General features: G+C 46.5%; 1 protein-coding gene across 1 annotated transcript; it reads right to left on the reverse strand.

Annotated features, from left to right (window-relative positions):
• Positions 1-8994: 8994 nt before the first annotated feature.
• Positions 8995-13683, reverse strand: FAM187B (family with sequence similarity 187 member B). Its single transcript, XM_081215344.1, is given in 4 exon segments — positions 8995-9410; positions 12618-13015; positions 13019-13144; positions 13148-13683. Coding segments are annotated over 4 exon segments (1152 nt in total). The 5' UTR covers positions 13388-13683; the 3' UTR covers positions 8995-9022.
• Positions 13684-26334: the final 12651 nt, after the last annotated feature.

The raw sequence follows: 26334 nt of genomic DNA on the forward strand, positions 1-26334 counted from the left end.
TTAAGAGTACTGATTTCCGGGGACTTGCCTGGTGGTTCAGTGTTCCACTGCAGGGGGCACATGTTCCATCTCTGGTGGGGGAACTAAGATCCCACATGCATGGTGGGCCAAAAAAAAAAGAGTACTGGTGTCTGCTTTCAAATACTTCATTATAAGTTATTTAAAAAGCCATCAAAGAAACCATATGGACTGATGAATAAATAGAGGGAAAGACAGGTATACGATAAGGCAAATACAGAAAAATGTTAACAACTGTAGAATCTAGATGAGGCGTATATGCGTGTTATGGTAAAATGCATTTAACTTTTCAAAACTTTTTTGAAAGTTTTCATAATTAAATGTTGGGGAAAAAGTTAAAGCCTAGGCAATTAGTTCTACTGCTGTGGCAGATACCTAAACGGTGGCTCAAACCAGGCAGAATTCTGGATTTTTCTTGGTGACAGCCCAGTTGGCCCTTTTCTCCTGCTGCAGTGTCACCCACGGATGCCGTCCTCAATGGCTAATGACTGCCATGCCCACATTCCAGGTCAAGGGACAGAAAAGGTAAGAAGAAATGGAGATCTTTTTACTGAGAGTTAGAAAGATAACTAATAGAGAAACCAAAAATGATGAAGATGATTATAACACCAACAACAGCCAAGGCCCTGTTCTAAGGATGTCACATGAATGACTTCATTTGCTCCTCAAGCAAACTTACGAGGTAATAATATGGGTAATAATAACTTATGAGGTAGGTACAGTTATTATTCTCATCTACGGATGTGGAAACTGAAGCCCCGGGAGGTTGAGTGGTATCATTACATCCTCATCTTCCAGGGCAGGAAGTCGACAGAGAATGGCTTTGTGGGTAACACTGATGAATCAAAAGCCAGAGGCATAAACATCTTGTTAAGAGATGTAGAAACTGTGACAGAGGAGGAACAGCAGAAACCGTGACTACCGCTGGCCCCTGGAGGGAGGAAGCCGTGGAGGGGGAAGTTCCGGGGTGGGGGCTGGGTGGGGTGAGGGGACAGGGCACTGCCGCAGCGGCCACGGGAAATGAGGCCCGGAAGCTATGAATCGCAGAATCTGGCAGCCTCCGCTCATGTGATCCCAAGTGTCTGCACCGCTCATTCGTGTGAGCGTCCACACGCCGCTGATGGTATCTGGGAAGAGAGGGTGACAAAACGAGAGCTGATGATGGAGCTTTGGAGGTCCCCATTGGAGGCTGGACAACCTGACAGCAGGGAAGGCCCAGCCTGGAAGCATGTGGCCAGGAGTAGTCCACGTGGGTAAACCCACAGGGCTTCGTCCAGTGTCCTGCTCAAGCTCTCCAAAGCCAGGGTTGAATAACAATGGCGTCAGCTACCACAGCAAACACTGATGAAGTGTGTGTTGGCCCAGGCACTGTTCTAAGCACTATACACATATCAATGCATTTGATCCTTCCAACAATAAGGATGGGGAGGGAAACTGAGGCACAGAGCAGCACTTCCCCGCACCCCCCTGAAGAGCCATCACACTGGGGGCCACAAATAATCACTGCAGAGTAAGAATAAACCAAACGTCAGCTTCCTTCAAAGCTGGACACTTTCTTGATTTATTTCTGGTGCCCTCTCTTGAATATCAGTCACAGTGACGGGATCATCAGCTGGGGCAAGTGCTGAGAGCATCAGTGGCAGGAGGGTGGCAAATCCTAAGTGCACCAGGAGACGCAGCCTGGGGGAGCCACTTGGCATTCTAGCTGATGTGGGTGGATTACTCACCTGATCTGTGACATGGGGCTACGAATAGCATTTATTAGAGAGTCGGCTGAGGCTGGTGACTTTCTGTCTGTGGAGGGCTGAGGGCACACCTGATCTCTCTCTCTAATGCTACCTACTGTGTTATGATAATTGCCTTGATAAAAGGACATAAAGAAGAAAGAGGAAAACATTTTAATCTCAAAGAGGAAGGGAGAGTGTGGGGAGGAAGGGGTGGGTGAGGAAAGAAGAAAGTGTGAGGTGCTACAGTGTTCCAAAGATTCCCAGGCACGCCTGAGGGAAGAGTTTTGTCCTCAGAGGACTTGTTGGCAGGGTCCCGACCAGGCAGCCAAGGCGGTTTTCTGGGTGGGTTGAGTCCTTCTGGATTCCATTCGCAGCCCTGTCATGTCCCATCTATGAGGGACGAGAGAGGCTCGGCTTCCCCAGGACCACAAGTGGTCACGAGAATATGAGAGGCCGCGTGGCGAAGTGCAGTTGCTGTCGTTGCTAAGGGACGGGTGTCCTCACCTGGATTCTGATCCTGGGATGTTACTACACTTACCCAGTTCTCAGGCGGCAGGCAAATCAAAAGGCTATAAATAGTTTCTCATAAATGCATTAAATAGGACTTGGCATCTTGGCCAGGCTCCCTGTCAGGGCAGTCGGTGGGCAAGGGTTGTTTTGCAGAGGTCTAACGGGTGTCAAAGTCATGGGCTCCAACCCCCAGCTGCCCCGTGACACCAGGTGTTGTCCTTCCCACCCCACGCCCGCCTCGGGACTGCCTCACATGGCCTCTCTTGGCCACTGCCTGTTTGTCTGGACTCAGCCCTCTGGCCCAGCCTGCATTAGGTCAGTCTGTTCACACGTGGGTTCCGGGAAGGCTGTGCCAGGCGGCGGGCGGAGGGGAGAGGAGGGAGGGGCAGACCCAGCTGGTGAGCGCTGGGCTGTCCTGGGGCCTCCCTCCATCTCACTGCATCAAGTTCTCAGAGGCTGACCTCACCCCTGGCTCAGGAGTGGGACCCTAAAGGCAGCAGATACAGATTCTGGACCCTACTCTCTGGATTCAAGTTTCAGTTGCCCCACATGTGACCTTAGGGTTCTCTATCTTCTTAGTGCCTTAATTTCCCCATCTGTAAAATGGAAATAATAACAGTGCCTACCCCATACGGTTGCTGGAAGGATTACATGGATATTATTAATATTATTATTATTATTATTATTTTTTTTATTATATTCTGATGTTCCAGACAGTGTCAGGCAGTGTCAGAGTATCTGTTGTGAATAGCGTTTGCTGTTATTACTACTTTCCCACCAGACTAGGTAAGCAGTTAAGAGCAAAAACTCTGGAGCCAACCTGGTTGGGTTCAGCTCCCAGCCCCACCACTTATTACCTATGTACTCTTAGACATGGATCTTAACCTCTCTGTGCCTCAGTTCCTTCATCCGTAAAATGGGGCTGATGATTATGCCTAATAGGGTGTTGTGAGGAGTGATAAGTTAATAGTTGCTAAGTGCTTAGAACAGCACCTGGCACACAGCAAGTGCTCCATTGTTGCTATTGTTACAGGAGGTCTGCTCTCTTTCCATCGAGGTTGCTAAGCTGCTGTGATGTGATTCTGGAGTGGCCCTCATCTATTCTTGGGAAGTATTGCTTGAGGATTAAGGCAGCACAGAAAAAGGTGAAGTAGAGAGATGAAGGAAGACAATATTGGAGTATGTCTTTGGAGCACCTGGATCTAACTGTGCCTGAAGCAGGGCCTACCTGCTGGACTTCTTATTCCAAGAACCAATAAATTCCTTCTTAGCTTAAACCACTTTGCTTGGATTTCTGTTACTTGCACTTAAATGTGTTCTAATACAGAAAGCTATTGAAAGGCTCAAATAACAGATAGGGAAGATATTAGAGGAGGTGGAGAAGCTAAAGAAAGGACAGAAGTGATACACCTTGAGAAGAGAAGGCTGTGTGGAAGCAGTCATCCTGGGTTAGAATCCCAGCTGTGTTACTTACTGCCCTTGGTAAAGTGATTACATAATGGCCTTAATACTTCACTCCTTTATATATACATACTTACAATGTGACTTTGTCACTCTTCCCATCAGGAGATGTAGTCTATTCCCCCACCCCTTGAATCTGGGCTGACCTTGTAACTTGTTTTGGCCAATAGAACATGGTGAAAGTAATGCTGTCCTAGTTCTAAGGTTAGGCTTCAAAAAGCCTTCCAGCTCCCGCTTGCTCTCTTGGACTCTTGCCATGACCTTGTGAACATGTCCGGGCTAACCTGCTGGAAGATAAGAGACTGGAGGTTCCCCAACAAAATGCCACTTATCCCCCTGAAGCAGAGCCATCTACCCACCCAGAGCTGACCATAGATGCGTAAATGAGTCCAGCCAAGACCCGAAGAACTACCCAGCTGAGCCCAGCCTATACTACCAACCTACAGACTGAAGAGAGAAATAAATAATTGTTGTATTAAGTTACTGAGTTTTGGGTGGTTTCTTATGTAGCAGTAGACAACTGATATCTTGCCCAGGGGCCTCCCCCAAACCTGACCTTCAGGTCACATAGCAAGCCAAGGTCACCCTGTCCCAGTCCCTGGTCGTGTGCTAGTTCTGAGCCTGGACCTCAAGAGGCCCTGTGGCTTCTATTCACGTTCTTGGACCCCTGCCACCACCTTGTAGACAAGCCTGGGTTGGCCTGCTGGAGAATGAGAGACCACGTGGAGGACAGCCCAGTTTCCCCAGCTAATGGCACCTGGTCCAGCCTACAGACAGCCACCCCCCAAATATGTGAGAAAGCTCAGCCAAGATCAGCAGGGCCAACCCCAGCCCACTGATGATCAGAGAAGCACGAACGATCGATCCCATCTGAGACCAGAAGTGCTACCCAGTTGGTCTGTAGACTTGTAAGCAATAATGAATGCTTACTATTTTCAATCTCTGATTTGGGGTATGTTTTGTTTTGCAGCTGTAACTGATACACGAACTTTGTATCCGTGGGCAAGTGAATTCACCTCTCTGGCCTTTGGTTTCCTCCCGTGAAAAACAGAGCTATCACTACATGCCTATCAAAATGGCCAAAATCCAGAACATTGAACCATTATGTAAACTATGGATTTTGGGTGATTATGATGTGTCAACGTAGGTTCATCATTTGTAACAGATGGACCCCTCTGGTGGGAGATGCTGATAATGGGGGAGGCCATGCATGTGGGGGGCAGGGGTATATGGGAAATCTCTGTACTTTCCCCTCAGTTTTGCTGTGAACCTAAAACTGCTCTAAAAATTGTCTTTTCAAAATTATAATATGGAAAGGAAAAGGTAGAAGAAGATGGCTAAAGATGGAATATGGGGCATGTTGTGTCTTACACTGCACTTGGAGGTGTGGGGAAGAGGTGGCATTTCTCCTGCTAGGTGATGAAAGCTTCTCATTGTCCAGTTGGCTACATGGAGAGTGGCTGCTACTCCCTGCTCCAACCTGTGGGCTGCCCCCACCTCTACCTGCAAGGAGCTCTACCTTGTAAGAATTACCTTTTTTAATGAATATCAGATCATGTCCCTCCACTGCTCAAAAGTCTCCCATGGCTCCCATCTCACTTCAAATAAAGTCCAAAGCCCTCACCTTGGCCCACAGGGCCCTACACGATCTGGCCCCTGGCTACCTCCTTGGTAGTCCTCCATCCACTGCAGACACCCACCCAGAGCCCTTATAAATGCTCCCTCTGCCTGGAATTGCTTATGGTAGGCTAAATAGTGGCCCCCCCAAAGAGGGTCACTCCTAATCCCCAGAACCTGTGAATATGTTTCCTGACATGGTGGAAGGGACTTTGCTGGTGTGACTAAGGTAAGGATCTTGAGATGGGGAGATTATTTTGGATTATTGGATGGGCCCAATATAATCACAAGGGTCCTTCCAAGAGGGAAACAGGAGAGTCAGAGAGAGAGAGAGAGAGAGAGAGAGAGAGAGAGAGAGAGAGAGAGACATTTGAAAATACAGTGTTGTTGGCTTTAAGCAAAAGGATTCTCCGCTTCAAGCCTCTGGAGGAATCCAGTTGCTGACACCTTAACTTTAGCCAAATAAGACCCATTTTGGACTTCTGACCTTCAGAACTGTAAGATTATAAATGTGTGTTGTTTTAAGCCATTAAGTCTGTGGTAATTCATTACAGCAGCTATAGGACACTAATACACCCTTCCTCCAGATCCCTACTTGCCCAGTTTTTTGTTTTTCGGGCTCATCTGAAATGTCATCTCTTCAGAGAAGCTGTCCTTGGCTACTCCAGCTAGCAAATATTTGTTGAATGAATAATCAAAAATGGAAATATACACTTGACCCCAATCAAGGTTGAAGCAAGACCTCACAAACTAACAGCCACGGGCTGAATTCAGCCTGAAGATATGTCTCATTTGGCTGGCACTGCGTTTGAAAACATTTTTGAGCCAACATTCATAAATTGGATAGTTTCACTCAAACATCTCAATCTCTAGAATCACATGGAACTTTCAGAAGTACCAGGCCCGTCAACCTGGGGTAAGAACCCCTACATTGCAGCAGCCTCCCAAGGCCTTTTCCCTGACTTATGTTTCCTGCTTGGCTCATGGGGGCCACTGAGTTAGCAACGTTGGTGTCTCAGTTAAGGATTCCCTAAAAGCAAATATGAAAATAGAACATATCAATGAGGAGATAGAAGATCCTATAAAGAACAACCAGATGGAAATGTTAGGACTAAAATATACAATAACCTAAGTAAAAGGCTCACTGGACGGACTGAACAGCAGAATGGCTATCACAGAAGAAGAAGTCTGTGAACTTGAAGACAGATCAGTAAATATTCTCCAACCTGAACAGCAGAAAAGACTGGAGGAAAATTAACCAAGTCTCAGGGACCTCAGAGACAACAGCAGCTCTAAATTCATGTCTCTGGAGTCCCAGGAGAGGGGAGGGAATGTGGGGCTGAAAAAATATTTGAAGAATATTTTCTCGGGAAGCAGAGGTAAGAGACAGTGAGGTGGGGCAGGGGGTAAGCTGATAAAAGGTGCCCTAATGAGCTGGTTGTAGCTGTGCACACTGGGATCACTGGGGACCCTCCTAGAGAAGGTGTGGAATGTGCCTCTGAGTTGTACCATCAAGGGCTGGGGAAGCTGGATGTCTACCCTCCCACTCCCACCCTTCATGAATATGGATTTCTCCTGGGAGCACTGATGGCCTGGCTATCAGCCTGCCCCACACCTGGCTCAGCAGGCTTCTGAGGGGAGTTAGGAAGTCACTGGTGCCTTCAGGAGACATCCATGTGACAGCTGAAGCTTCAGGGGACTTCATGGTGGGCTGGGGGATATGACTGGGTGTTATCAGTTGCCTATCGCTGCATAAAAAATTGCCATACATTTAGTAGCTTAAACAGCACACATTTATGATCCCCTAGTTTCTGTGGGTCAGGAGTCCAGACGTGGCTTGGCTGAGTCCTCTACCCAGGGTTTACAAGGCTACAGTCAAGGTGTTGGTCAGGACGTGTTCTCATCTGGAGGCTCAACTGGAGAAGAATCTGCTTCCAAACTCATTCGAGCTGTTGGCAGACTTCATTCCCTTGTGACTGTGTGATAGAGGTGGTCACCCTCAAAGGGTGAACACTTGCATCTCCCAGAGGCTGCCCACAGCTCCCTGCCAAGTGGGTTTCCTCAACACAGCTGCCTACTTCATCAAGCCAGCAAGCCTCTCCTGCTCTAGCTGGCTGAGACACAGTCTAGGTAATGTAACCTAATCAAAGGAGCAACACCCAACACCTTCATAATATTCCACTGGTTAGAAGCAAGTCACAGGTGCCATCTACACTGAAGGCGTGGGTAGTCACAGAAAGGCACGGACACCAGGAGTTGGGAATCACTGGGGTCACCTTAGGGTCTGCCCTCCACAGTAGGGCACTGACAGCCTTGGTGTGGGTTGGGTGGCCTTCAGTGCTGTGCAGACAGGCCTGGGCATTGGACCCATGGGTCCAATGGCTCTGGCTGTTCCACTTCCAGCTGCTACACAATGGGCTGCTGTGGATACAGGGCCCTGGGGGTTTCCTGGGGGCTGCCCAGAGGTCTTCTTTCACTCTTCCATTGCTGGCCCCTTCCCAACTTCACTATGTGACCTCAGGCAGTTTGCTTGAGCCCTCTCTGCCTTAGTGTTCGCAGATACAAAAAGAAGTTCATAGTAACCCCAGCCTCATGGGTGGCTGTGAGGACATAACGTTTGCAAAGGGTGTGCGTTCTGACCATGCTAGGAGATCCCCAAATGTTTGCTATTATTGTCATTATTCTCTGCTTCTGCTTCCCAATGGACCCCCTTTAGTTCTCCATGGACATTTCCTCTTTCTGCAGGAATCTTTGCATCTCTGGGGACCACATGAAGCCTTAGGTGTTTTGGCAATGGTGTCTGGGATGTGAGGGGTGAGCGCTTCCCACTCCTCGGGGGCAGAAGTTCTGGAAGTTTCCGATCTGCCTTGTTGTTGCTTCACAATGGAATAGCAGGGCCATGAATTTTACAAGGCATTAATATTTTACATCTGACACTTGCACCCTGCTAAATAGTGTATAACATTATGGGGAACAGCTGGGACTGGTGATACCCACAGGTCAGCTGGGCCAGGCCTGGTGCCTTCTCCCAGTGGAGGGGTCTGTCTGCCCTTTCTGGGGTGTCTGAGGGAGCTCTCTCCACTGCAAGAGCCAGGAAGGGTGATGCGTGTCTGCTGCCCGGGCCACCACTCTGGTGGCACCTCTAACTTGGGGAGCTATGGCGAGGCCTGGAGGCCCTAGGCACCACTGAGGCAAGGTGGGAGCAAGGGACGGGCAAGGAAAGGCAGCAGCCCAGTGCAGATCTGGGGGGTCTGACGGTGACCCACTCCCATCCCCTGTCCCCGCCCTCATCCTTGGGAGAGCAGTGAGTGAAGTGGCTACAATTTACACACCCAGAGACTCGTCCCCCAAAATGGCCTCATTGCACCCCTCCCTTCCTCCCGGTGAGGAGCACGAGGCTTGAGCCAGGCAAACTGGGTTTGAACTGGCGCCCCGCCCCCCTTCCAATGACTAGAGAGGTAGTCTAGCCTCATTTTCCTCATCTGTGGCATGGGGATTGCGAATGGGTTAACAGAGCAGGACCCGGACCAGGAGGAGGTCAGTCACCCTTGGCTGTGGCCCCGGGTCTGTTTTGGTCCACACACGTTCAGAGTGGGAGGTGTGGGTGGGCCCAGGGCGGGAGCTACGGGAGGACAGGTGAGGCGATGAAGGCGCAGGGGGCCAGGTCTCCTGGGCCCCGAGGGCTCGCTTTATTTCACCAGCAACACCTGGTTTCTCTTCCTGCCCCGGGAAGGGTGGAAGAGTTTGAGCAGCGCCCCAAGCAGGCCCAGGACTGTGCCCGCTAGCAGCATCAGCCTCAGCCCCTTGAGGACGGAGTCAGCCTTTCCTTTCTGGGCCTCCTCTACCTCCGGCTGTTGTTCAAAGTCTTCTGTGCTCAGAGACGCCAGTATATCCAGATCGGACTTGGGGTTGAATTGAGCCAAGAGCACATGCTGCACGAAGCACTTATACGTGGCTGGCTGGAAGATCTGCAGCCGATTGCTGCCGTTGGACGTGTCCAGGACGGTGCTGACAGCCTGGCCCGAGAGCTGGTCCTTCCAGGTCAGGGGGGTGTTGTCGGCTTCCCAGATGATGGGCCTGCAAAGGAGGACAAGGTCAGCTGCAGCGCCCCGGAGAGGAAGGGGGGACCGATGTCTGAAAAGAGGTGGAGACGGCAGCACCCTTCTCCCTTCTCCCTGGGAACAGCAAACAGAGCACCCCCTCCAAGGAGAGAGAGACCCAGCAGTGACTAAGGGGAGGATGGGGGCTGGAAGGCTGGGAGTTCTCAGAGCCCTGCCCCTTACTGCCCTGGCCACTTGGCCAAATGCCTCCATAGCTCTTTGAGCCTCCATTTGAAGGCTCAAAGAAACCTGGGGGTGTCATGACTGCCACAACCTCAGAGGGTTATTTGGAGGAATTAGCAAGGATGCTCCCTAATTGATGCGTGGCCCCCCTTTACCTGCCTGGCCCCATTTCCTCTGCTCTCCCTCATTCACTCTGCTCCAGCCACACCTCCTAGAGGTTCCTCTGACATGCTGGACACAGTCCTGCCTCAGGGCCTTTGCCCTGGCCGTTCCCTTGGCCCGAAACGCTCTCCCTCAGCACACAGGGCTCTCTCACCTTCTCTCAGTCTTGGCTGATGGCACCTTCTCAGAGACACTTTCCCTGACCTCCTTATTTAAAACTTTCACCTCCCTCACTCCCATTCCCCCTCCTCCATCACCATCTAAAATACTGTGTGTTTCCTTCCAACTTTGTTCATGTTGCTGGCAGAATTCAGTTCCTTGCGGTTGTAGGGTTGTAGGAGGCAGGTCTCCGTTTCCTTGCTGCTTGTCAGTTGAGGATGCTGTCAACCCCTCCAGACCACAGCAGCCATTCTTTTGAGTTGTATTTCATTTGCTAAATTTTATTGAGTTTTTCCAACAATGTTCATAAGTGAAATTGGTTTATAATTTTCTTATGGCAATTATAAAGAAGTTTATACTTAACATATTTTTAGTACAGATACTTATATGATGGTGATAAATGATTATTACAATAAAGTATTTTTTTCTACCAAAAATCTAATCTAATCTAATCTAATATAAACTGTGTTTCATTCATGTAATTGGTTTATGAGAGCAGGTATCTTTTTTTTTTTTTTTTACATCTTTATTAGAGTATAATTGTTTTACAATGGTGTGTTAGTTTCTGCGAGCAGGTATCTTTTTCAGTTTTGTTCTTCACTGCATCTCCAGTACCTAGAACAGTGCTTGGCTTGTAAATGCTCAGGGAAAAATGTGATAAGTGAATACGTGAATCAGGCATATAACACACCCATTGTGGCTGGGAAACAGAGGGGACTGTCCACAGACTACACTGACAAGGCCAGTGATCATAAAAGCAATAGTAACACCTATTAGAGTGTGGAACCCTGTGTCAGACACTGTCGTAAGTGTCTTTACAGGAATTTGCCCCCTTAGAGATCACAATGACCCCAAGAGGCCAGGGCCAGCAAGACCTCTGTACTTCCCAAATTCATGTCCTAACCAGAACCTCAGAAGGTGACCTTATTTGGAAATAGGGTTGTTGCAGATGTAATTAGTTCAGATGAGGCCACATTGGAGTCAGGTGGGCCCTAAGTCCAATATGATCTGTATCCATATAAGAAAAGGGGAAGAGACACAGAGACACAGACACACGGGGAGAACGCCAGGTGGTGACAGAGGCAGAGGCTGGAGCGATGCAGTTACAAGTCAAGGCGGGCCAAGAATTGCCGGCCACCACCAGAAACTAGGAAGAGGCAAGGAAGGATTCTACCCAGCATCTCAGAGGGTACAGGGCCCTGCGGACACTTTGATCAGACTTCTAGGCTGCAGAACTGTAAGAGAAGAAATTTCTGTTGGTTTAAGCCACCTGGTTTGTGGTACTTTGTTATGGCGGCCGTAGGAAACTAATACAACCCTTATTCTACAGATGGGGAAGCTGAGGCCCAGAGAGAAGCCACAGGCTCAAAGTCACACAGCAGGAAAGTGCCAGGGCTAGGACTGGAACCCAGGCCTGGCTGAATCCAGAGCCCGAGACAGAAACCTCACATGAAATTCTACTCCCCTCGGCTCCCTAGAGACCTGGCAATTCTTGAAGCCTCACTGACCTCTCTTCTTAAGTTCCTTGTGATGGGCACTTGGGTGCTCCTTATCTGGCAAAGACACAGAGTAGGTGTCCCGGTCTAGTTGGGAGGAGGGGTCACATGCACATTCCTGCATTTCTGAATTCTGGGCTTTTTTAAGGAAGCAGGTGTTACTTTTATACTTTGAGGAGGAGGAAGAAAGGAGAAAGGGAGACAAAAAGATATATAGAGAAAAAGAGAAGAATAGAAGTGACATCTGGGATGAGCGAGGGAAAGAAAACCAGACGGAGGTGGTGAGGCCAGATTCCACAGAGCCTGTGGCTGCAGAGGCCCCAAGAGGTTGCTCCGGCTCCCCGCTTGCAAGGAAGAGGCTGCCACTGGCAAGCGGAGAAGGAGGGCAAGAGGGTCCCCATGGCCAAGTATGTGAGCTGTGGGGTCTGCGCTGCCACTTCCCACCACGGATTCCCCCAGGCAAGGACTGCACCCTTCTGAGCTGCAGTTTCCCCATCTATAAATGGGCCTCCTTGGAGTTTACTAAGAGAGTTTGTCCAGGAACCAGCCCATGGGGAAAGCGCAGCACTGTGAGTGGTTGTAGTTCTTATTACTGGGGTAGGGTCAGGTGGGCTGGGGAAAATGAGAGGACGGGGAGATTTCCCAGGGGCTCCAGGCAGGAAGACAAGAACATGAATGGGAGCGCCGGGGCACAGGTCTTGATGGCATCCCTGGGGCACCCTCCTCTCCTCCCGGGCTTGCTGACCTTCCCAGATGAGTCTGAGGCCTCAGAGTCTCACAGCTTCCCAGGCTACCCCCAGCACAGCCCCATCATTTGCCTGGGCTTCTCCCATCCCAGCCCTGACCACCCTGGGCCGTCTCCCCCCTGGGCTGGGGGCTTCCTAAGGGCCAGGCCTGCAGCTGCCTGACGACTGCCATGTCCATAGCACCACGCAGCACAGGGCTGGACACGGAGTCAGCTGAGCGCTCCCTCTGTGTTAGCTGTCCCTGTTCTACCTGTGTGTGACTCAGTGGGCACCAGGAGATTCTTGCCAAAGGAATATCTAAAGCAGCCAGTGGAGAGAGCCTGCGGGGCTGACCCACGTAGAACCCCTCCCTCTCTGCACAGATTAACCCACAAAGGCTCCCAGATGGGGAGAGCCTGGCAAGGGGCCAAGGGCAGGGCCGGAACTCGCTTCCATCACCTGTAGATGGATCCTAAGGGGCAGGTGAGCCATGCAGATCCCAATTTCTCACTGAGCTTGAAGTTGTCAAAAGTGACGTATTCCACATTTGATGACGTGCACTGGACGTGGCAGGCTTCCACCTGCATTTCAGGCCGCATGCGCCTGGACCACAGATTCACATCTCCCAGATAGAGCCAGCAGGGCATGGGCGTTTTCAGGGGCTCCTCGATGTAGCAGTACCCCAGGCGTTTGCGCTCACCTGGATCCCCACAGTGGTTACAGTCCTGCCAGGGCTCCCAGTGGGTGAAGATGAGCTCCTTGCCACCCAGAATCAGGGTCTCATTCTGCAGGGGCTCTTGGCCCAGGTCTTTGTGTGTGATATGTATGGTTTCAATATCCTGGAAGTCAATTTCGTACTATACCACTTTCTTGCCATCCTTGTCCTGGCAGTTGTAGAAGCCTGTCTGCAAGGGCAATGGATTTCTAATGAGAAGGCTGCCATCGGGCATTGTTTCCATGTTGGAGTTAGTGAAGGGGTTGTTGGTTCAGGTGGTCTTGACTGGTAGGAAGAAGAATTGCCACTGTGCCCTAGAGGCATTGCAGTGCAGGAAGATATCATTGTTTGAGAGTAGGGCCAGTTGGCAATGCCGATTAGGACAGCTGATGGAAAAGTGTGACCTCAGCACCGGGACAGCAAAGCTGAGCAGCAGCCACAGGGTGGTCAGCATGGTGGACTGGGACTGTGGCAGTGGGCTGGGCACCACCCTGGACTTTGTGAGGTCATCCATGGAACTCAAGTCTCAGCCCTGGGCAGCAGGATGAACTGTAGTCCACCCCCATGGGATGTGAGGTCACAATTCCCACATTTGTTCTGTGACAAGTTAACAATCTTATTTCATTTCTGTGATAAGCCTTCCACTCTGCTTGGTCAGCAGGACACTTTATTTGTCTATTCAGGGTTTTCTCTACCATCCCCCTTCTTTGGTGTTAAAGTGTCACATGTGAACATTCAACACATTTTTTCTGAACACCTACTATGTTCTGAGCACACTTCTTAGTACTAGGGATGGAGAGATGAATAAATCCTCTCTGGTTCCCTTCTGACATCCTACCCTTCCCCACCCAACTGCTCCAGCCATGCTGGCCTCCCTGAAGTCCCCTGAACATATCAGGCAAGTAAAGAGCTCTTGCCTCAGGATCTTTGCACATGCTGGTTGTCCCACAGATATCTGCATGACTCGATTCATTTTAAACAAATATTTTTCTCAACTGCCCACTTCCCAAACCCTTTCCTAAACTTCTTCTCAGTTCTCAAATTAAAAATAATTATGGGACTTCCCTGGTGGCACAGTGGATAAGACTCCATGCTCCCAATGCAGGGGGCCTGGGTTCGATCCCTGGTCAGGAAACTAGATCTCACATGCATGCCACAACTAAGAGTTCACATGGCACAACTAAGGAGCCCGCATGCTGCAACTAAGAAGCCCACAGGCCGCAACTAAGGAGCTGGCGAACCGCAACTAAGGAGCCCTGGAGCCGCAACAAAGGAGCCCCCCCGCTGCAACTAAGACCTGGTGCAACCAAATAAATAAATAAATATTAAAAAATAATTATTGTGCAGGCTTGAACTGCCATTGTTCACTCATTTCACAAATGTTTACTGAATGCCTACTATGTGCTGGTTGGTATTCTTTTTTTTTTTTTTTTTTTTGCGGTACGCGGGCCTCTCACTGTTGTGGCCTCTCCCGTTGCAGAGCACAGGCTCCAGACGCGCAGGCTCAGCGGCCATGGCTCACGGGCCCAGCCACTCTGCAGCATGTGGGATCTTCCCAGACCGGGGCACGAACCTGTGTCCCCTGCATCGGCAGGCGGACTCTCAACCACTGCGCCACCAGGGAAGCCCATGTGCTGGTTGGTATTCTAATCAAAGCAGTAAACAGTTTAGACAAAGCCTCTGCCCTCCTTGAGCTTACCTTCTAGTGGAAGAGACAGATAATAAACATAATGTCAGATACAGTAGATTCTCATTATTCTTGGAAGTATGTTCTATAAAGTCGCTGAATTACAAGATAATGAAACAGTAGTCCTAGGAGAAATACAAAGTTAGGGTCCTATAAGCCTTTGGTCACAGTATTTTTGTCAGCTGATCAACACATAACCTTGTTTTATGTATGTTTTTGTTTAAAGACACAATATATACTGTTGATTCATTAACATTGAAGTTGTAGCCAACAGCCCTGTAGCTCATGCCTGAACAAAGCTAATCTAACACATGCATTTACAAGGCACTTAGGAACATTTTAGCACCATGCTTGGGTGCCATTTTAAACAGCAAAATCACCAATAGCACAAAAATGCAAAAACCATGGCACTAAATAGACCATGAAAACGATACTTGCTAACACAGTATGGGAGCTAAAACAAGAAGGCAGAGGGTCACCTTGTTTGGCCTCAGCTGGGAATGCTCATTGTTAGGTGACTCAATTTTCTCATCACTCTGTGCATGTCTGCAAATGACTATGAGAGCACTGAGGGTATTGGCTTGGGGGTTACAAATAAATTTTAGTGAGTAGGTGAATCCACAAGTGTGGAATCCCTGAATAATGAGGATCAACTGTAGTAATTGTTAAAGAGAAAAATAGAGCAGGGAAATGAGGATGGAAAGTAAAATGTTGGTGTGTGGGGATGGGCTATTTTAGAGGGGATGAGCAGGCCTGTCTGAGCACTCTCTGAGGAGGGGAACTTTCACAAACACCTAAGTGAGGTGAGATAAAGAGCCATGTGGGTATTTGAAGGAAGGATATTTCCAGGAGAGGGCTGGACCCTGACATGCCTGCCTGATTAGTATATGTAAAGAGTGTGGAGGCCAGAGTGACTAAGGAGGAAAGGACAAGGGGGAGAGTGCTGAGTGGCTGAGGTCAGAGGTTCATCTAGGTCTTTGCTAAGATAGCCTGCCTTCCTCTACCTGGCTTCTAATGGCTGGGGGCTCTCTTGGTCGTGCCCCTACCCCATGTGGGAATTTTACAGGCTATGTTTGGCATAAGCTGTACACTTATGTTATCTTGCTGCCACCCTCACCCCGAGAGTGGGTCACACATCCCTTCTGCTCTCAGGTCTACAAAACCATCTAGAGTTTTTGTCTGCTTCCCAGAACTTTATAAAGACCCTCTGTCTGAGACATATTAACATTTATACCCCTATTGCTTCCCCCCATCTATCTCCCTCTCTGTCTCTCTCCTCAGCCCAGGGAATCTTTTCTAAACAAGTAAACAGGGCTATGGGGACACAGTGAGAAAGCTCACTTCCAACTTTCACTTTATCTAGGTGAGAAGTCACACTAGCTGGAGCCAGCCTGAAGAAATGTTTTAACTGGCCTCCCTAAGGTGTTTTTAGAATATTTAAATCTGTGACCAACATGTAAAATCCAAGACATTTCACACGAGACTCCAAATTCCCTGCTATTCTTTAAATAATATGCGTGAGATTTCTGCTCACTGCTACATTTGAGTAGCTTATATCAGACTACCCTCCTGCTAATAACAAGTGTAGACTTTAAGATAAAGTCTACACTTAGATTAGTATGTCTAAGAGATGACAAGATGAGGATTTTGAATCTATATAGAAGAATCAAATGGAAACACTAGAATAAAAAGATAAAATTTGTGAAATTAAGGATTCACTAGGTGGGGTAACAATCTTTTGGACACATTAGAGGAGAGGAAATGAAATATGGGTTCATAGAGAATATCTATATTGAAGCATGCTAAGGAAAACAATAGGAAAATACACAAAAGAGTGTAAGAGACGGGGCTTCCCTGGTGGCGCAGTGGTTGAGAGTTTGCCTGCCGAGGCTGGGGATATGGGTTCGTGCCCCGGTCTGGGAGGATCCCACGTGCCGCGAAGCAGCTGGGCCCGTGAGCCATGGCCGCTGAGCCTGCACGTCCGGAGCCTGTGCTCCGCGGCGGGAGGGGCCACGGCAGTGAGAGACCCACGTACCGCAAAAAAAAAAGAAAAAAGAAAAAGAAATGGCATAAATCTTTCAAAATCTTCCCAGAGATAAAAAAGGTTGGAACACTTCCAAACTTTGATGAGGTATGAATCACCTTGATACCAAAAACTTATAAGGACACTACAACAAAGGAAAATATCATTCAGGCCATTTTTTCATGAATGTGAACACAATAGCCTAAGCAAAATATTAGCAAATTGCTTCCAATGATAAATAAAAAGGATAAACATCATGACCAAATTGGGTTTATCCCAGGAAGGCAAGGTTGGCTTTACATCTGAACATCAATCAGTGTAATTCACCACACTAACAGAATGAAGGAGAAAAGCCATATTATCATTTCAGTAGATGCAGAAAAATCATTTGATAAAATTCAACACTCATTCATGGCTCAAAACTCTTGGCAAAATAGGAATGAAAAAGAATTTTCTTAATCTTCTATTAAAGTTCTATTAAAAATCTAGGGCAGAATTATATTTAATAGTGAAATATTAAGAATAACATAAGCATGTCTGCCATCAACTTCTCCATTCAGCATTATACTGGAGGTAAGTGAATTTAGCAAAATAATTAGTTACAAGGTCATATATAAATATCAAATATATTTTTATATACAACAAAATTTGGAAAAAAAAAGACACAACTTGCATGAAAATATCAAATACTTAGGAACAAATATAATAAAATGTATGTAAAACCTCTACATTAATAACTGCACGTTACTGGGAGAAATTAAAGAAAGCCTAAATAATGAAAGTGTTTACAATGTTCATGGATTGGAAGACTAAATATTGTAATATTGATTCTACCCAAATTTATCTTTAGATTCAATGATGCCCCGATTTAAAAAAAAAAAAAAAAAAACAGGATTTTTTTGGGATGGGAACTACAAGCTGATTTCAATTTTTTTTTCTTTTTTCACAAAGGGTCAAGAATAACCAAAACAATCTTGAAGAACAAAGTTGAAAAATCTATACTACCGATATCATGACTTATTATAAAGGTATAATAATTAAGACACTGTAGCATTGGTACAAGGATGGATAGATAAATTCTATCAGTCAGAGTCCAGTGAGGAGACAGAAATCACACTAAAGTCTATGTTGGCATGAGCATGGGCCGGAATGTCTTGGTCTCTAGGTTTTACATTTGGCCTACCCTGAATATCAGGAGTCTAGAAGGGCAGGGACTAGGTCTTTGTTGGTCACCACTCTGTCCTCAACATCACCTACCCAGGGCCTGGCTCAGAAGGGGCAGCCAGGAATTCTTGCTGAATGAACAACCGAACAAGCCCATGAAGAGACCCCTTCCTGCACAGATTGACCTTGAAAGCTTATGGGCTGGGAGACAGACCCTGCTTTTTCCTGGTCCAGTCACCTGTAGATGGAGGCCAAGGGGCAGGTGAGCCACATGTTGTTGGTCAACTTGCCCAACTGGCAAATGTCAAAGGTGAAGTACGGCTGTTTGATTTACTTGATGTGGTCGCAGGGTATAAGGCAGGCTTCCACCTACATCTCAGGCCACATGCGTCTGTACTGTACCTTCTCTTCTTGCAGATAGAGCCAACAGGGCATGGGTTTTTCCAGGGGCTCCTCTATGTAGCAGTACCCCAGGTGTTTGCACTCACCTGGCTCCCCACAGCGGTTACAGTCCTGCCAGGGCTCCCAGTGGGTGAAGATGAGCTCCTTGCCACCCAGACTCAGGGTCTCATTCTGCAGGGGCTTTTGGCCCAGGCCTTTGTGCATAATATGTAGGGTAGTGACATCTTGGAAATCAATCTCACACTCTACCACGAGGGCATTGTCATTGTCCTCACAGTGATAGAGGCCTGTCTGGGAGGGCTGAGGGTTGGTCAATTGGAGGTTGCCCCCAGGCAGTTTCTTTATGTTAGGCACTGAGGAGAGCAACAAGAGATCCTCCCCCAGAACGGAAGAGGAGTACCAGCATGCCTTGAGATGGTCACACTGCAGGACAACATCATTGCCTGAGAGCAGGGCCTGCTGGCAGAGACTCTTGTAGGCACAGCTGACTAATATCTGGGCCCACGAAGTGGGGAGAGAAAGGCTAAGCAGCCACAAGGTGGCCAACATGGCCACCTACAGACTACAGAAGGAGGCTGGGAACCATCGGGGCATTGTGAAGTCACCCACAGAACTCAGGCATCAGCCCTGGGCAGTGGAATGGACCTTGATCCACTGCACTTCCAGGAGTCCAATTCAGTTCATGTCATCAAATAGCTTAGTGTAGGGCTGTAGAGTCAAAAACTCAAGAGATGGGCAGGAAACACAATGAGTGAGCCTATGTCAGAATGAGTGAACTAAAAAGTCAAATTATTTGCCCTCCACATACCCAATATACAATGATGGAATGGGTCAAAATGCCCAATTGGAAAGGGGAATAAGGGAAGACACACAGAAATCACTGGTCTGTATCATTTCTAAAATCTAGTGAAAAGATACTGTAAGGACTTCCTATCTTATAGATGGGGAGGGTTCCTTAATTAGTACCAAATCAACTCCTTAAGGGTGGGGAGCTTCCCAAATCTTTGCTCGCTGTAGCTTATGTCTTCACTCTCAAGGGAGTTACCCCCTTTTCCATTATCCTCCTTGGCTACATCTCAGGTGACATTGGAAGATGTGCCCTCCTTGGCACATGAGCAGTTTTCTCAGCCTGTTTTCTGTCTCCTAAAAGTGTGGGACCTAAGGATTCTTATAAGTCTCCAGTTAACTCCATGTACAAACCCCCCACATCCACAGTTCTGTTCAAGATGTTCCTCATTCCTCTCTCTCTCTCTCCCTCTCTCTCTCTCTCTCTCTCTCATTGCAGGTACCTTAGACTCTATCAGGCATCCATGGAAAGCCATATTCAAAGCCATTTTGTCTACCTCAGACTATCTTAAGTGTTTCCTGGGAGTATCTTAATTTATTCAGAGATCTTAACAATGGTTAATAATGATTTGATTGGTGCTAATCCTTGATTTTATCCTTGACAAAATCTGAGTTCTAACTGGACTTTGACTCTCAAAGGTCTTCCTGATTTGGGGCCATCTTTGGCCAATATTCACTCCGAGTGTCCTGTGTTCCAACTGCTTCCCCTAAAGCTGCAAGTTCGTTAAGTATGTTATCTGCTTCCCAAAGTATTTCAGGCAATAATCTCCATCCTTCTGGCTTCAAATAATTTTCTTGTTCCCTTTGCTCTGTATCTAAGCCAATGCCATGTGTTTTTATTTTTTATTACAGCAGCTCCCCACTCCTGATACTAATTTCTGTGTCACTCAAGATAGGCTATTTGCTATTATAATAAACTTCATCCAAATCTCAATGACTTACAATAACACAAGTTTACTTCCCATTCATGCTCCATGTCCCTTGTGGGTTGGCATTACAATCACTCAGGGATACAGGATGATTGAGCAATTGTCATCCCAAACATTTCCAGTTTTATGCCAAAGGAGGAAGAAAGCTCTGTAGGATTTCATGTCTATAATTAAATGCTCTGGCCTTAAATGACACATGTCATTTGCTCACAAACCATTGGCCAGAAATGGTTACATGGCACTAACAATTCACCAACCCAGCAAAGGAAATGGAATTCTAATATGTCCAGGAAACATTTAGAAAATGGCAGTCAGTAATAATTACTGCAGCTAATGTCTACTACAAGCAGTGTTCTTTTATATCATAAAGTTAAAACCATTCCCCAAATCCTCCCATCACATCTCTCCTAAAGTTCCATTGGCCAGAATTAGGCCCCATGTGCAGATCAAAATCAATCTCTGAAAGGAAAGAAATTTTCCATGATTGGCTTAAGCCAATCAGAATTTGTTCTCCAGGACTGGGGAAGTATAACCTTCTCTGACCATAGAAGTCATTGAAGACTCCAAAAAAAATCAGGGCTTTGTATGCAGGAGAGATGTAAAGAGAATGCTTATTTGGTATAACCAACCATATTTGTCACAGCATCCATGGTTAGGAAATATCTGTTGTACCAGGACTGTGGTTAGCACTATGTGAGCTACATGACCTTTAGGCAAGTTGCTGAGACTTGTTAAACCTCACTTCCCCATCTGTAAAATGGGATATTAGAACTTTCCATCACAAACTATGGTGTTATAAAGCTTTCAAGAGATTACTGATTTCAAATTCTTGGAACGGTCCAGGTTTGGATTAACACAGTGGTTAGTTAGTGGGAATGTGGCCAAGTGGCTCCAGTCCCAGGTTCTGGGATCAGTTTCATTTCTAGATCCACCTTTTATTAGAATAATCCATGCCCAGCAACTTCACCTTCTTGTGCCTGGCATATTCAATTATTCCATAAATAAGTATTGTTTACTCATCTTTCAACAGGCACTAAGGATCCAGGCTAAGTCCCTGCCCTCTTGGAGCTTCCATTCTAGTGGGGGATGTATTAATTGGGATAAGTTAGGTTATGCTGTGGAACAAAAGAATTCTGGGATCTCAGTGGCTTAACACATTTTTTTTTACTCATCTTACATGTCTAATGTGGGTTGGTGGAGAGCTCTGCTCTACACAGTCCCTTCAAATACCATGGCCAGTGGAGGCTGCACCACCTGCAGCATCATTAGCTGCTATGGAATAAGGAAGGACAGTCAAATGCTTTGACCTGGGAGGGATCTACATTACTTTTGTTTGCAGGCCATTAACCCTGCCAACACCTTGATCTTGGACTTCCAGCCTCCAGAACTGTGAAGAAACAAATTTCCATTGTTTAAGTCATCCAGTCATTTGTTATGGCTGCATTTGTTATGGCAGCCCTAGCAAACTAATACAGTGACTATTTTAAATGGGATGGAGAGAGAAGGGCTCTCTAAAAAAAGTGACATTTGAGCAGACTACATAAGAGGAGCCAGAGGAAGCAAGGTCTGGACTAAGCACACAGCACATGCAAAGGTCTTGAGATGGGTACACATTTGGCAGGTGCCAGTGCACTTCAGCCAAAGACTAGGAACACACTTGTGGTTCAGCAAAGTTGCATTTCTTGACTAACTGCAGTGAGGGAAGGTGCACACCATAGGAATGGTACATTTCAGTAAGAAAGTGTGAGAACAGATTTACAGAATTTGGGCTTGCTTTATGTGATTTGGGGATGAGTTCAAGGAAGTGGAGATTTTCTCTGAATGGGGTGCTGTCAGGAAGTGGGAGTAATTCTATCTTATCTGGAAGATGAGAAGAATGGGAGAGGGAGATGTTTAGTCTTTTGTGGCTTGGACAGTGTTTCTGTTTGTCTGTGTTCAGATGTGATTATGGAGTGGTCTTGTTTTTGTCTTGGTTCATCACAGTCACAGAGAGACTTTGTGTGATGTGGCATTCTATGAATTTGTTTATGTTCAGTGACCTAGCTGTGAACTCTAGGCTGGCTCCTAGAAATACCAATAACCCGTTATTTGTGTCAGGTCAGCTCCCAGATACCAAGGGTTGTTTTTCTTTCTCACATATTTTATGAAACTGCAATGAAGCCTCTTCCTGAATTGAAGGTCTGGTCTAACAGCTTTCTCTCTGTGAACCTCAGTTTCCTCATTTTCAAAATAGAGATTTCAATGGTACTGGCTACACAGCACTCTTTTTTTTTTTTTTTTTTTTGCGGTATGTGGGCCTCTCACTGTTGTGGCCTCTCCCTTTGCGGAGCACAGGCTCCGGACGCACAGGCCCAGCGGCCATGGCTCACGGGCCCAGCCGCTCCACGGCATGTGGGATCCTCCCAGACCGGGGCACGAACCCGTGTCCCCTGCATCGGCAGGCAGACTCTCAACCACTGCGCCACCAGGGAAGCCCCAGTTTTTTTTTTGGTTTTTTTTTTGCGCTACGCGGGCCTCTCAGTGTTGTGGCCTCTCCCGTTGTGGAGCACAGGCTCCGGATGCGCAGGCTCAGCGGCCATGGCTCACGGGCCTAGCCACTCCGCGGCATGTGGGATTTTCCCGGAGCGGGGCACGAACCTGTGTCCCCTGCATCGGCAGGCGGACTCTCAACCACTGCACCACCAGGGAAGCCCCACAGCGCTCTTATGAGGATTTGTTGAGATGCTGTATATAAAGCACTCAGTTGGTGTTATTATTGATGGATGGGCAATAAGGACCTTGTCCTCCAAATATCAGGGTTCTGTGTTCTGGTTGCAGATTATGGCTTCTGATCACAGATGTACAGACACAGAGGCAGGTCATCATTGTTTAACCCCCCACGGGCTAAAGTGGCTTCCCAGAGATTTAAAGGGACAGTTGGGTTTTCTCCCCTTTCCCCCCTATTGGGAGCCAGACATTTAGGGATTAGGACTTTCAAAAACAACTGATACACACACAGTATGAGGGGATTTAGAAAGTCATTGCACAAACCCAGAGAAAGATGTGAGCTCAGAAAAGATCTGAGATGACCTTAAGCTTTCACCTCAAGCTGATCCCCAGCACAGACACAGTCTACAACAATAACAACCCCCAACACACCCTGGGAAGGGGGAAAATATGATTTCCAGAGTTACCACTTATAAGATTTAAATGCCCATTTTCAACAGAAAATCACAAGGCATAAGGAAACAGGAAAGTAACCCATTCAAAGGAAAACAAACAAACAAACATCCCTGAGGAATCCCAGGCGGCAGACACACTAGACAAAGACGTAAACTGTCATAAAATGCTCAAAAAGCTAACAAAGACATGGAAAAATACAGCAAAATGATGTATGAACAAAATAAGAATATCAATAAAGAGGTAGAAAATATAAAAAGAAACCAAAAAGATATTCCGGAGCTGAAGAATACAATTACTAAAATGAAAAAATTCACTACAGGAGTTCAAAAGCAGATGTGAGCAGGCAGAAAACACAATCAATTAACATGAAGATAGGACAATTGAAATTATTGAGTCTGAGGAACAGAAAGAAAAAAAGGTTGAGAAAAAGTGAGCAGAACCTAAGGGACCTGTGGAACACCATAAAGTGGAACCACATACATATCGTGAGAGTCCCAGAGGGAGACGAGAGACAGAAAGCCACAGAAAGAACTACATTTGAAGAAATAATGGCTGAAAGCCTCCCAAATTTGATGAAAGACACAAATCTACAAATCCAAGAAGTTCACCAAACTCTAATAGGATAATCACAAAAAGATCCACACCAAGACACATTGTAATCAAACTGCTGAAAGCCAAAGACAAAAAGACAATCTTGGGGCTTCCCTGGTGGCGCAATGGTTGAGAGTCCGCCTGCTGATGCAAGGGACACGGGTTCGTGGCCCGGTCCAGGAAGATCCCACCTGCCATGGAGCAGCTAGGCCCGTGAGCCATGGCCACTGAGCCTGCGCATCTGGAGCCTGTGGTCTGCAACGGGACAGGCCACAACAGTGAGAGGCCCGCGTACCGCAAAAAAAAAAAAAAAAAAGATAATCTTGAAAGCAGCAAGATAGAGGCGACCTGTCACATAAAGGGATCCTCATTAAGAGTATCAGCTGATTTCTCATCAGATAACTTGGAAGCCAGAAGGCCACGGGTTGAATTATTCAAAGTGCTAAAAGAAAAAAATTTTCAACCAGGAATTCCATAACTGGCAAAATTCCCCTTCAACAATGAGGGAGAAATGAAAACACATCCAAATAAGCAAAAGCTTAGGGAGTTTGTTACCATTAGACCTACCCTGCAAGAAATGCAAAAGAGAGTCCTTTAGGTTGAAATGAAAGGATGCTGGACAGTAACTTGAAACTGTATGAAGAAATAAAAATCTCCAGTGAAGATAAATACATGGGCAATTATAAGAGCTAGTATTATTGTACTAAAATTCAATTTCAATTTTCTACATGACTTAAAAGACATAAAAATAGTTATTAACCTTTGTTACTGGGAAAACAATGTACACAGGTGTAATTTGTGACCTCAATAATTAAAAGGAGGTGATGGAGAGGTATAGGAGCAACGTTTTTACATGCTATTAAAGTTAATCAGGTATAGGGCTTCCCTGGTGGCACAGTGGTTAAGAATCCGGCTGTCAATGCAGGTGACACAGGTTCGAGCCCTGGTCCGGGAAGATCCCACATGCCATGGAGCAACTAAGCCCATGCACCATAACTACTGAGCCTGCATTCTAGAGCCCGCAAGCCACAACTACTGAGTCTGTGTGCCACAACTACTGAAGTCCATGCATCTAGAGCCCGTGCTCAGCAACAAGAGAAGCCACTGCAATGAGAAGTCTGCGCACCACAACGAAGAGTGGTCCCCGCTCACCGCCACTACAGAAAGCCTGCAGCAGCAACGAAGACCCAACACAGTCAAAAATAAATAAATAATTAATTAATTAAAAAAAATAATGTTAACCAGGTATAAATTCATATTGAAGTGTTATAGCTTCATGTAATCCCCATGGTCACCATAAAGGAAATAGCCATAGAATATACACAATAGGAAATGAGAAGGGAATCAAAATATTTCACTACAAAAACATTAACTAAACAAAACAAGGGAGTAATGGGGAACATGAGGGGCAAAAAAGCTATAAGGCATATAGAAAACAAATAGTAAAATGGCAGAAGTCATGACCAAGGGAGATTTATGCATGAATGGTGGTTCAACATAAGGAAATCAACCAATGTAATACATCATGTTGATAGAATGAAGGGGGAAAATCATGTGATCATCTCAACTGACACAGAAAAGGCATTTGACAAAATCCAACACTCTTTCATGACAAAAACTCCTGGAAACTAAGAATAGAGGGAAAATTCCTTAACGTGATAAAGGGTATTATAAAAAAACAAAACAAAACAAACCCCACTTCTAACATCATTCTCAATGGTTAAAGATTGAATGCTCTCCTCCTAAGACCAGGAAAAAGACAAAGATGTCTACTTTCACCACTGCTATTCAACTATGTACTGGAAGTCCTACCCATAGCAATCAAACAAGAAAAAGAAGTAAAAGGCACCCAAATTGGAAAGGAAGGGGTAAAACTATCCCTAATCTCAGGTGACATGATCCTACATATAGGAAATCAAAAAGAATCCACTAATAAGCAAACTCAGCAAAGTTGCAGGGTACAAGATTAACACTGAAAAATCCATTGTGTTGCTATACACCAACATTGAACAATACCAAGAGGAAATTAAGAGAACACTTTCATTTTACAATCACATCCAAAAGAATTAAATACTTAGGAAGAAATCTAACCAAGTAGGTGAAAGACTTGTATGCTGAAGCTACAAAAGATTGCTAAAAAAATTAAGAATATCTAAGTAAATGGAAAGACATTGTGCTCACGAATAGAAAGACTTAAAATTGTTATGATGTCAGGCTTCCTTGGTGGCACAGTGGTTGAGAGTCCGCCTGCTGATGCAGGGGACATGGGTTCGTGCCCCGGTCCGGGAAGATCCCACATGCCGCGGAGTGGCTAGGCCCGTGAGCCATGGCCGCTGAGCCTGCGTGTCCGGAGCCTGTGCTCTGCAATGGGAGAGGCCACGACAGTGAGAGGCCCGCGTACAGGAAAAAAAAAAAAAATTGTTATGATGTCAATACCACCCGAGCAATCTGCAGATTCAACACAGTGCCTACCAAACTTCCAACAGCCTTTTTCAAAGAAATGGAAGCAAATCTTTCATATAGAATTGCACTGGGCCCTGCACAGCCAAAACAATCTTGAAAAAGAAGAATAAAGTTGAAGGACTCACACTTCCCAACTTCAAATTTACTACAAAGCTACAGTAATTAAAACAGTATGGTACTGGCATAAGGGTAGA

Source organism: Mesoplodon bidens (genome assembly GCF_964165515.1).
Source record: "Mesoplodon bidens genome assembly, chromosome: 18".
Classification (NCBI taxonomy): Eukaryota; Metazoa; Chordata; class Mammalia; order Artiodactyla; family Ziphiidae; genus Mesoplodon; species Mesoplodon bidens.